This window comes from Limulus polyphemus, unplaced genomic scaffold, assembly GCF_000517525.1.
Source record: "Limulus polyphemus unplaced genomic scaffold, Limulus_polyphemus-2.1.2 Scaffold44, whole genome shotgun sequence".
NCBI lineage: Eukaryota > Metazoa > Arthropoda > Merostomata > Xiphosura > Limulidae > Limulus > Limulus polyphemus.
This window is the reverse complement of record NW_013665654.1, coordinates 822884-836030: the sequence shown is the minus strand read 5'-3', so window position 1 is coordinate 836030 and position 13147 is coordinate 822884. Positions and strand designations below refer to the sequence as shown.

Genomic DNA, 13147 nt, shown 5'->3' with positions numbered 1-13147 from the left:
GCAGCACAACTTCACATAACTTTCTCGGTATAACCTGTTTGCCAGGTCGTCACTTTCCCATCTCCAGAGAAGAATACCATCTTCAAGCTTCAACTGGTCCCATTGTGCTCAATAGTTATTTGTCACAGGGCTTAGACTAGACACCTTCTCCCAAGCAGGGCGCAAAACACTTGCTTTTAGAAAATCAATTACTGGCTTCAAATCTTGATCTTTCTCCTGCTCTGCTTTAATATCTATACCTGGTTCCACTTCACCATCGTCAACTCCTTCAGTCACTTTGACTTCAGCTTGATGACACCTGGTTAGTTCAACCTCTCTTTTAGCACTTACCGGAATTTGGCCTTTGTTGTTTCCAAAAGTCATTTTATCAAAGTTAATTACACACTTCCTCGGTAGTAAATAGTCCAATCCTAATATGCATTGGTCTTCAATGTCAGCCAAGTATACTTTCTGTCTGTTCTTCATGCCCATGAGCTCAATAGTTACCCACAATGGTCCCCACAACCTTGCATTATGTCCTATCACGCCACAGAGCTTCTGTATAGCTTCTGGTACTCCTTTGTAATTCAGCACCTTGATACTCACAAGGGTTTGCTGAGATGCAGTATCTATGACAAAGTAGCACCTTTGGCCATCCAGCTTTCTTGTCACATAGACGCTGTGTGTGTGTTTGGCATTTTACACCTAGCTGTAGGGACTTTCATAATTGGGGTTGGTGAGCGTCCCTCAACACCAACCACTACTGGTCTCCTTGAGGCTGACTTGTTGGTAATATTCTTCTTACGCTGGCTCCTCATGTGTCCTTGCTCTCCACAGTTCCAACAAACTTTCTGGGTAGCAGTCTTTCCTGCCATGGCATCTTCCCTGTGTCGAAGTTGCCAGCATTGAGCTCTCTTGTGCCCAGGTTTATTACAGTGCCAGCAAAGTCCATCAAACCTCTCTGAAAGCTGCTCTTTTCTGGCCTTGAATCCTGATGACTGTACCAACCTTGGTACCTCTGTGCTGGACTTAATGTAGCTCTGGCCATTGCATCCTGCATAGTAGAGGGGCGTGCTTGCTTTACTTGTATCTTCAGTTGTGGACTGTCCAAAGCATCTACATACTGATCCCTCAGCAACAGCTTGAGGGCATCGGGTGGTGCAGTTGAGTAGGCCTTGTGTGCCATACTTTCCAAATCCCGTCCCAGCTCTTGCAGGTTCTCCCCTTTAGCATGGACTCTCGTCCTAAACCTAGCCCTGTAGACTTCAGACTGATTTTGGGTTCCATACCCGAGTTCTAGAGCAGCTACCAGTGCTCTATAGTTGTGCCTGTCGTCTGCTGACAAATATCCAAGTATTTCCAGTGGTTGTCCCTTCAAGCTTGTTGCCAGATATACTGCTTTCTGCTCCTCTGTCCATCCATTCATTTCTGCCAGCTCAAATTGTGCTATATATGCTTCCCACTGTACTTTCCCATCGAATTCCTGTGGCTTCCTTCGTACTAGATCACCCCCTATTGCTGACATTTATATCTGGGATGTGACTTCTAACAGGACTGAAAATGTCTGAATTAGGGTTTAGCTGCGGGGTCTGGAAGGGGCTTGCTATTGTCTGGGGCTGATTAAGTCGATGGTTAATGTTTCCTCCTTGTGTAAAAGACAATAAATCATCCTTTAATGTATTTTAATTCGCTTTGAAATTTACTAATGTTCTCCATTTGTACTTCTTGCCATTGTTGTTGACTTTCCTGTAGTTGCTACTGACTTTTCTGCAACTGTTGGAGACTTTCTTCCTGTTTCCTTTCTTGTTCCAGTTGCCTCTGCTGTTATCTCTCTTCTTGTTTCTTTTATTTTTCCTCCAACCACTGCTGTAGTCTCTTTTCTTGTTTATTTTCTCGTTCTTCTTCTTTTTTTTTTGCTGTTCTTGTATTGCTGCCATCAAATCTGCTAAGTCGTAGTTTGATTTGCCACTTCTTGTTTCCATTTTTTTTTCTTTTCCGTCCCACTCTCTGACACCAATTTGTTACGTCTCTGGTCGATTGTTAATTTCCCGTAAAAATTTTTCCGAGTAACTTCAGTGATACAAATCCTTTCTTAAATAAAATACTTTATTCTTTCTCAATACAACTTTTCAATACACAGAATTTCCACAGTCACTTTTACTTAAACACACACTATAATTCACAACGGTTCACGCACTTTACTTACGGTCACTACAGCTCACTTGATTCAATTATCTGTCTCTATCTGCAGTCCTTACGATTAAATTGACTCGCTTTATCTGGTGCGCTTATATACAGGAATAGAGGGCGTCTAGCAAATACTGGATTATTGGTGATGTTCCCCAACCTTCTAGATACTCATTACGTGTTACCAGCGTCACGTAAATTCTGCTGTCGTAACAGTATATAAGCCCGGCAAATAAAGCCAGCGATAGAAGAGATATGCAGATAGATTGAAGAGATATATAATTGAGTCAAGCGAACAGTAGGCACCATAAGTAAAGTGTGTGAATCGCTGTGATTTATAGAATGTGTTATGAAGGTTGTTAAGTTTAAAGTGACTGTGGAAATTCTGTGTATTACAAAAAAGTTGTATCAAGAAAGAATAAACTAGTTTTAACTAAGAAAGGACTTGTATCGCTGAAGTTCCTCGGAAATAATTTATACCGGAAATTAACAAACGAGCAGATACATAACATTACTTTTTACAGATATACATTTTAGAATATTACAAACACTTATAATTTCAAAAAAAAAATAAGGTGATTAAGCTCCAATTTTTTTCTGAAAAAGAAATTTGTTTAATAAAATAAACATTAAAAAGAACTAGAATTACAAACAAGTTCTAAATAATAGCAAATCTAATTAATATCTAAATGTTTTCTCAAACACCAATCCTATTACCTCGTTAATTAACTCGCCTTTTGCCTGATGATGGCTAAAATATAGATGGCTGAAATATGCAGCATATCTAACTGAGCATTTTGCTCTAATAAATTATTATAATGTATTTTTATTAGTGTTTTTCTTTTTTTTTCTTCAACTGAAGATACCAAAAGTAAGAAGTATATTCAAAAGCCAATATTATGTTACATGTTCACTGTTATTCAACCTAATTTTCCATTGCCTTTTTCTTGTATAATAAAGACTTCCAAACTTTTCCTACCTCCTTCAATAATATATGTTTACCTGTGGAATGTCATCTCTTTAAAAAAACACAAACACAGTGACTTTCATTTCAATACTAGTTTATCAAATATTTTGTGAATTGATTACTTCAGCATTTCTTGATAAGATATGTCATGTCAAATATTTCAAGTCCTAGATTCTGTTAGGTACATATATTTTGGGCATAGCTATTTTTTATTCCTTTATTAATCATATAGTCATTGATCCTCTGTTGGAGTTATTTCAAAACACATCTATTTAGCTCTGACAAAAGAACTAACAACAATGAAACAACAGAAGTACAGGCATAAGAAGCTCGTAGCTTTCAAACTATGACCATTACTTCTGTACGAACAAACACTTTTATAAAACTGAAGTATACGACTGTCTGATGAAAATGTATAAATATTTTGTATAGATTAAATATATTAACCCTTTTCTTGTTTTTAGTCATTTAATGATTTTTATGGATATACTTATTTGACTACTTACCCAAGCAGGTATGAGTGAAGCATGTCCTTTTAACATCATTGAAAGAGAGTGTAGTAGAGAGTTTTAGCAGCTAAAAATACTAGGTTTACATTTTCTCTTTAGTGAACATAACTTAAACTACCATTCACACATGTTTTGAGCGTCACATGTGATGTTCATATGAAGCTTTCTTCTAACTTCATACGTTGAACCAAAACAACCAGTTCCTATTGCTACCTTCAAAAGTATCAGCTGCATATAAATGTAGCTGTACATCACATATGATACACAGAAGCTTTAGCATTATGTCCTGTGAATCACATGTGATGCACAAGACTAGGATTGGGTTAAAAGGAAACCTAAACCTCATGTCATATATAAACTACACAAAAATATATCTAATAATGCCGACTCATATATTTTATCCAAACTTTGCACTTTACTGAGTTTGTATAAACGGTTTGCTTTCATGTTGTTTTATGCTATATACGAATCACTTTTTTTTCTTGATGCTTTTAAACTTTTGTTTACATTAAGTCATCAATAATTTTGTCGACTTTTTAAGGAAATTAAAGACCTGTAGAAACTACCGATTTCTCTATAATCTTGATTTGTAGTTTCATTACTGTCTTTCAAATATCACTGAATAATATCAGTGAATAATAATACTAATATGGTTCTTACACTGGTAGTGATACACTTACGTTTTATGTACTCCACAGTCGAAGAAGGCAAATGGTCGGCTGATGAAGTCGGTGTCAGTTTCACTTGATCTAACAGCCAGACTTACTACCACGTGATCTAAAAAAAAAAAGCAGGTTTCATAAATTCGGTTTATAACTTAAAACTGCTTTTACACCCTGTTTTTGCTTGAAAAGCGCAAAAGAGCAACGATTTTGTTTTTCTCAAAGCAAGCATTGCGAATCGTGGTGTCTGTCCGAGAGTTCGTCTGTCTCCCGTTTGAAAAGCTGCGCATGCAGACAAAGCTCAACACCCAGTTTTGAAATGACGGAAGAACAAACATGAATAATATTGATGCCAAATTTTATTTCGCAAGCAGGATATTCTACACTATATTGTTGGAATGTGTTCTTCAACATAATTGACTTTGTTATCGATGGCCTTTCACGTCGCTTTTCTGCAGTCAGGGACATTTGTGGACTTTTTGATTTTTTGTCGCATTTTCAGCAGTTAGATGAGAATGAGTTGTTACAAAAAGCTAATCAGTTTCAGCTGCGATACCAATGTCATATTTCAAGTGACATTCAGAGTGAAGTGCTTCTTCTTAAAATAATTTTTGATGTGAATTTCAAACTCGATGCTGTGTTACCGAAGAAAATGTATGGTCAAATATTGAACTTGAGATTGGACAATACTTTCCCAAATGTCCTCAACGCGTTGTGCATTTTTCTGTCATTGCCAGCAACAGTGGCCTCTAATGAGAGGAGCTTCAGTGTCCTAAAACGAATTAAGTCATACTTTCGGTCCACAATGGTGCAAGAACGTTTGAATGGATTAGCAATTTTGAACATCAACATGAAAGGGCAAAGTTGCTTGATTTTTCTGGTGTAATTGATGAATTTGCCCAAAGAAAAGCACGGAAAGCATTTTTGAATGTGAAGAAGTGATCTAAAATTCCGAAAACAGAATAAACATGAATGTACTATTGTATTTACTGCTTCTTATTACAGTACTGTACTCTATTGTCTTATATACATTTTGAACAAAATTGCATTACATTTTCTTAAAATCGTTCCAGTTCTTTTATTCGTTTCTGTTACTTGTCAGTACATCATGTACACTACATGTATATACCCATACATAAATAATATGTATTTAGCACTGATTACAATAATACTTGCCCCCCAGTGGCACAGCGGTATGTCTGCGGACTTACAACGCTAGAAACCGGGTTTCGATACCCGTGGTGGGCAGAGCACAGATAGCCCTTGTGTAGCTTTGTGCATAATTAAAAAAACAAACAAAACAAAACAATACAATAATACTTAATGAGCAGTTTGAAATGGGGCCTACATTTCCCATCTGGCCTGGGCCTATTACCAGATTTGCACGGGTCTGAGTATAAGTATCTCAGAGCTTTGGCTCTAAGTGAAACCAAGAGTAGAGCACAATTAACCTTTTTCAAAGTCCATGAAATAATTCAAATTGATAGATTAGCTTAAACTTTTCCCGTCACTGGGGACGAGTACTTTTGTTTGTCAGTAATGTGACGAATGACAAAAATTGCATACATCCTTAAACTTCAATGACGTTGTGGAACCACCCATTTCGTCACTAATTACCACGATTCTGCTACTAATTGCAGTGTTGGGTAGAACACACAAAGTTCGTTTCTCGTGTTCAAGACGAAGCTTTACGATTAATATTCTCTGTTTCCATTACAGTCTTTACCATATTATCTTAAAGTTGTAAGAAATGGAAGTATAAACTACATATATTCTGATCTGATAAAATTAAAAATATTTTTGCTAACGCCGAATTGTTACTAGACAGTGGTGTAGGAAGGAGTTGCAAAGTGGGGTTGCTTGACTAGGCATGTAGATTTTACAATGAGAGATTGAAAGTATAAGGAGCTGTCAAAGGCAGCTCAATCTAGTGGGGTCTGGGGGCATGCCCTCCAGAAAATTAATATGATATTACAATTTACAGTTGCTATACAAGTCAAATATGTAAAAGTGTTGTGCTACAGAACCCCCGATTCTGACGCCTCTGCTAGATGTTGGGTGAGGGATAAAATGTTTCAGTTCAGTGAAGTAACTCCAATCCGTTACTTGTTCTCACCTGACTAATTATCACTATCATTAAATTAGTTCGATAGTCCCTAAGAGTAAGATTAATACTGTTCAAGTTTGGGCACATATTGCTTGCCCAGAACTTAAAAAAAAAATCACGTAGAAAAACTTGTACTATTATTTTGAAAAAAAAAGATAAATAAATTAATATTTTATGTTTCAGAGAAAATTTTAGTTCATTATATTTTCATACCACACTATTTAACAGTCTTGTTAAACCTCACGTAGCATAACATATGCAGTGTTATAGTGTTACATAAATTTCAGGTCACAACCGAAGTTAATGTTAAGATTGGTGCGCGTTTTCCATTAGTGTGGCTATAGGCTATTTATCGTTAACTATTTTCTGGCAGTGCATTTGCTGAAATAAGAGTGACCAGTTCATCAAAAGGAAGGCCATTCTTTAACTGAAATACTAAACTGCTAACCACAGCTGTTCAGGTAACCTAAGCCTTTTAAGCGCTGTGGATCCCTTCGACATGAGAATGTCTAATATCATGCCTTTGTTTTTATTATTTTCAATACTACCAATCTTTTGAACTACAATTTTTAAAAATCTTGAGGTACTTAAAAAAATCAAAAACAGTTCCGTTCACAATAATGTATTGAAATGAAATATGTATAAATGTAATGTCAATTTTTTACGAATAAATATGCGCAATGACGACGTAATGAAAGGACGCAGCATCTTTGATTACCATGGAATATTGAACAACTCTTTCTTTACAGCAGTCAAAATCTATACTAAGAAATTATATATAATGAGAAAAATTCAAATTAGAAACGCTTCTGTATTTTTGAACTAGAACTTAGATATTTTAGATTACAATTCTTTATATTCTAAACCAAGATTTCTTGAAGATCAATTATTCATTCAGTTATAAAATGTTTACCTGACAAGCTCTAATTATATGAACTTGATATAGAAATGGGTGCAAACGTTCAGATAATATCCGTCATTGATGATAGTGTTGTCAATTAAGGCTTAAAATACCAACTATAAAAAGAAAAAAAACGTACTTGATGCGTTCAAGATTTGACATTGCTATGAATATTCAAAACGAGCTTCAAAGTTTCTTATTGCACTGATACCATATCGTGAAATCTAGCAAGAAAGTGATTTTAATATACATCGTCTGCGCGATATTTTCATATCGGATTAAAAAAAATTGGGCATCTAGTTTGATCCAAATTAGTTCAGTAGCTCCGGGTCTCATAACAAAGATGTATTTTAATACTTAGAGCAAAAAGCATATTAAAAATAAAGACTATTACCTCTTCCTTTCGGAATAGCTGGTCGGCTGACAAAAAGTGGTGTTCGACAAGCTAGACCATCCTGAGTCACACGAGCTGGAATTGGTTTATCGTCACCAAACACACACAAGTAATGGGCGCCATATGGCAATTGGGGCAACTGGTTGATTATCAGTTGTACCTATCAAAATGCACATGCCGATATTTTACTGAAACGTTTCCACAATACTTCAAGTTGATATTTAGAAGTTTAATTCCATACTTAACACAAAACTTAAGTTATTTTATTACATATCTAAATTAATATCAGACTGATATATTTTTTTATTACAGCATCTCCTAACGTTCAACATCAGAATGACATAAGGGATAGCAACTTGGACTTCTACCGCATTTAAAATGAACACGTGCTTCTTTTAAATGTAGTATTATAGTTTAGTTAACGATAGGTAGGCAAACAACGATTTATAAGCATAATACAAGGTTTTATTGATGGTGGAACATACTACATGTTTCGACAGAACATTCGTCTGTTTTCTTCAGGTATATTAGCATTATGTACTTCCTCACTCAAATATCAAGCTTAGTTAATGGTTTCTCCATGGGTTATTCGGTCATTAAACAGTGAAAGAGAATTCTTGAAAATACGAAAACACTAATCAACTAACAAAAATTTAAAACCTATAACAAAGCATAGAGTTTCACATGTTTATATGCTATTAACACTTGGGAATTCACATGTGAAAAGTTTCACTGTGTTGTGTTTACATGCTATTAACATCCGGGAGTTCTCGGCGTGTAGAGTTTCACTGTGCTGTGTTTACATGCTATTAACATCCGGGAGTTCTCGGCGTGTAGAGTTTCACTGTGCTGTGTTTACATGCTATTAACATCTGGAAGTTCGCATGTGAAACGTTTAACTGTGTTATGTTTACACGCTCTTACATCCGGGAGTTATCGACGTGTAGTTTCACTGTGTTGTGTTTATATGCTCTTACATCCGGGAGTTATCGACGTATAGAGTTTAATTGTGTTGTGTTTATATGCTCTTACATCCGGGTGTTATCAACGTGTAAAGTTTCACTGTGTTGTGTTTATATGCTCTTACATCCAAGAGTTCTCGATGTGTATATGCGCGCGCTAGAAGATCTCGACATGGCGAGTTTTATTGTGTTGTATGTTTGCCAAAAGAAACTTAGACCCTAAGCTTGTAAAGCTGCAACACAAAACTAAACACTCTGAAAACTTTTCCACTTTTAATTTTTATATAAAAATTATACTATCACATCACCTGTTTGGTCTTTAAATTCTTCACGAAATTAAACCTTAAGAATTGTGCTAAAATATAAAATGTCAAATCCAATATAGTTCTCACTTTTGCCCTGTTTTATAGTGTCAGGTTTTAACATTTTTCAAAGTTTTTGTTTGACGTATTCAGGTCGTGTGTTTGTATGCTCTTTTTTCCTCTTTTTTTTTAACTTCCACAACGGGCTTACCATCATTGTATGATAGGCTAGCTCGATCTTGTGAGTAAAACAAGATTACCATATATGTATTTTCAATTTTAGAAGCCTTGAGGCAACTCTCAAGCTGTGGACTTTAAAGCCTTTTATATACGTCCGTGTCTAAGACCCCGCTTTACGCAGGCAGGCATCACACATTATAGAGCAGCGCTTACGCAAACGTTTTCCATCCGTTCATTTTCCGCCGTCACCGTGAATGTTGATCTGAGTCCACAAATCGAATTTCTCTGGTGTCCTATCACTGGATAACGTAATTGAGGTGGAGCTTTCATATTTTCATTTGGATCATAATCTGATTATATTACCTCCTCCCCACGCGGGTGTTGGAATTAAGAACGTGTAGCGCTGTGAGAATATATAATATAGGTGTTGAAATACATACAGAGGTACGTGTCCGCCTGAAGTTAACACTAACTTGCTTGTCAGGGCAACCAACATTTTTTCTTTCGAATATGTAAAAGTGGCATGTGAAGGAAATACCTTAACATCTTAGGTTACTTGCACTTTCCTTTTATCTTAAAAAACAATGTATAGATCACCAAGAATTGCCACTCTAGCTAACAATGTACAGATCATCAGGAATTGCCACTCTAGCTAACAATGTATAGATCATCAAGAATTGCCACTCTAGCTAACAATGTATAGATCATCAGGAATTGCCACTCTAGCTAACAATGTATAGATCATCAGGAATTGCCACTCTAGCTAACAATGTATACATCATCAAGAATTGCCACTCTAGCTAACAATGTATACATCATCAAGAATTGCCACTGTAACTAACAATGTATAGATCATCAAGAATTGCCACTCTAGCTAACAATGTATAGATCATCAGGAATTGCCACTCTAGTTAACAATGTATACATCATCAAAAATTGCCACTGTAACTAACAATGTATAGATCATCAAGAATTGCCACTCTAGCTAAAAATGTATAGATCATCAGGAATTGCCACTCTAGCTAAAAATGTATAGATCATCAGGAATTGCCACTCTAGCTAAAAATGTATAGATCATCAAGAATTGCCACTCTAGATAACAATGTATAGTAGGCATTTTCAAGACTTCAGATTAAAAAAGTTATGTAGTGAATTAATTATTATTTTAAAGTGGATTAATAAGGGAAAAACAGTAATGCAATGGATATCAGCGATGATAATAAAATTCGTTTTAGCTAGTAACGAGATAAATCTCAAACAGAAGAAAAGCCTCTTACTACGAATTCTGTACACGAAATTTCATTTGTTCTTTGTAAAGCAGTTTGGTTATAATTCAAATATACAGCTAGAGAAAAGTTTCCATCACTGAAGGTAAAAGCAGGATGTTACTGAGAGACTAATATCCATGTAAAGAAACATGTTCTTAGCATCATTAAATGTTTTGTGGATTTATTGTCTCTTTCATTCTTTGCATCACTGTTCAGTGGTTTGTAAAATTGTCGTCTCTCTCCTCCCTCTGAAGTTTGTAAAGCTGATGTCTTATTTCTATTCCATCTTTGCTCAGGTGTAATGCGATTTTACCTTTTTTTATTTTTATGTTCTCCAAGTATCTACATTGTCAATAAATTGCCTTATTTTACTTTCTAATACTTTTAATATTTTTAAATTTGTTTTGAAAATACCTTCAGAAATTTACATAAGATTTGGTAGGTTATGAAACACACAATTTACTATGATTATTACTTAAATGATTAAAATACAGAAGTGTGTTGCTAGAAATTAAAAGTGCATAACAATATTTATGTACGTCATCAGAATTCTGCAACAAAAGGGGATGTCTAAATGTTTTTATCTGTGATAAGAGAAGTACCATCAATGTACACTGATAAAAACATTTAGACATCCCCTTTTGTCGCATACCGCAATATATAACTCACACTTTTGGTCCTTTTTTGTATAATTTACTTATAGTTTATAACCTAAAATAAACTAGAAAAACTAAACTCTCAGTGTTTGCATTAAGTTGAAAATATCTATGCCGTCTTTACGTATGTCTTTTAACTAATTTAGCTGCGTTCTCGTTATAGTGTGAACAAACGTTTTCTTACTTCCAATATTATAATTTTTTAAAGTTATTTAATTATCTAGTTAATTCCAATTTAGTACAAGAATATTACTTTATCAAATATCCAACAGATGTCACCGCATGCAGAATAAAATGTTTAGTAAAGACATAGTAGATATTGTTCTCCATATAAATAAATATTCAGACGATAATGTTGTTACAAACATTTTCATACGCCTCAAATCAATATCCTTTGAAAAACGTGACAGCTCTTGTCATCATATCATATACGAACTGGCTAAGCCTCAACAAAGCACACAAAGTTCTTAATATTTTGTTTCTATCCTGCTTTGTAATTCCATGAAACAACTCTTAACTTACCAGATGACATGCATTACGTAAAACGTATTGGTTTTGCATGTTTTTAATTCTTTATATTGCAAAGATACTTCTCACATATCTCTCCTTGTTAGTCAACATTACGCTAACTAGTAAAATATTTCCATAAAATTGTTTTTGCAGAGATATCGTTTGTAATATTTATTGAAATACTTATTAAAATCAGGTATTGAAGCTGACATAGATCTTCAAAAAAAAAGCAATATATTAATATGTTGTTCGACTGATAATGAACACTGAATTATTTATACATAAAACTTACCACCGACGAACTGATGTGAGGAATTTGATTCGGTCGAACAGACTGGAAGTCAATACATTGTTGCGTTTCAAGTGATAACCACCTGGGGGAGCTACGTTCTGTATATGACCACGTAGCATTCTGGCATGCCGATTTAATAGTGCACCTAACAAGATGGATTTAAAGATTAGATATTTACACAGGTAGAAGGGCCAATAGTGGACAGACATTAGATTAGAAAAAAATATTTTCACACACACACACCTGTATATATTCAACCATTTTCATACAAAGAAACCGATACTCTAATGTAACATTTTATGAACAGAACACAAAACAATAGCTTAAAATAACAATCAACAATGCACAACTTTTATGAAAGCTCAGTAATTGTATCATAATTATGGATTACAAAAAAAAAGAGTTGAATAGATAGAAAAAACTTGTTTGTATAAATACTAATACTTAATGAGATTTTGTATCTCTGCAACTTCTTTCCTATTTGATTGCTCTACAAGGACAATATTTCTCTTTTTTCTTTCTTGATTTGTTTAAGATTTTTGCGCAAAACCATACAAAGGTTACCAGCGCATAGCCTTCCATAATTTTAAACTGATAAGATTGAAGGTAACTAATCAACAGTACCCACCGCCAACTTTTTGGCTACTCTTGTCTGACTGAATAGTAGAATTTGATCGTTACTCTTATAACGCATTCACAGCTCCCAAAGGACAGGAACAATGATTCCTCGGATTCACAGTCCGGGCACGCTAACATTAAGCCGAGACTGGTCCTTAGTATTCCACATTGTCTGTGAAGGCAGATTGGTCTGGTGGTTAGTGTTGTGGACTTGCAGTTGGAAGGTTGTAAGTTCAAGGCTCGCTCGCGACATATTGTTGTACTTTTGAGCAAGAAATTTTACCTCAAATGTTTCAGTCTATCCAGATGTATAATGGGTATCACCGGTTAGCTGTTTATTAACCTGCAATGGATTGGCATCCCACTCAGAAAAAGCGTGTCATCATTCTTACCTGCTTGTGCTACAGGAAATTGGATTTAAGCACGAGCTTCATGTAACTTTCATACACAAAAAAGGATTAACTTACATGCTTTGTGATTGTTTTAAAGTTATGGAATAATATAAGAATAAGCTTAAAGGGGGTCCTAGACTGAAAAACTGAGAAGTCCTCTGATTTAATACGCATTATATAACTTGCAAGTTGAGATGCTGTACGCTACGCCTACACAGCGTGGTCACAAGTAAATAGACACCACCTTTTCAGAAAAAAATT

At 35.1% G+C, this 13147-nt stretch overlaps 1 protein-coding gene across 5 annotated transcripts in view; it reads right to left on the bottom strand.

Moving 5' to 3' along the window:
- LOC106462152 (plexin-B-like) overlaps positions 1 to 13147 on the bottom strand; it is a 161569-nt gene that overhangs the window by 37703 nt on the left and 110719 nt on the right. For all 5 annotated transcript variants that reach the window (XM_022389620.1, XM_022389615.1, XM_022389626.1 and 2 more), the window contains 3 exons: positions 11877 to 12021; positions 7707 to 7866; positions 4323 to 4419 (listed from right to left, as the gene is read on the bottom strand). In XM_022389620.1, the coding sequence (XP_022245328.1) occupies positions 4323 to 4419; positions 7707 to 7866; positions 11877 to 12021 (402 nt within the window). The remainder of the gene's footprint in view (positions 1 to 4322; positions 4420 to 7706; positions 7867 to 11876; positions 12022 to 13147) is intronic.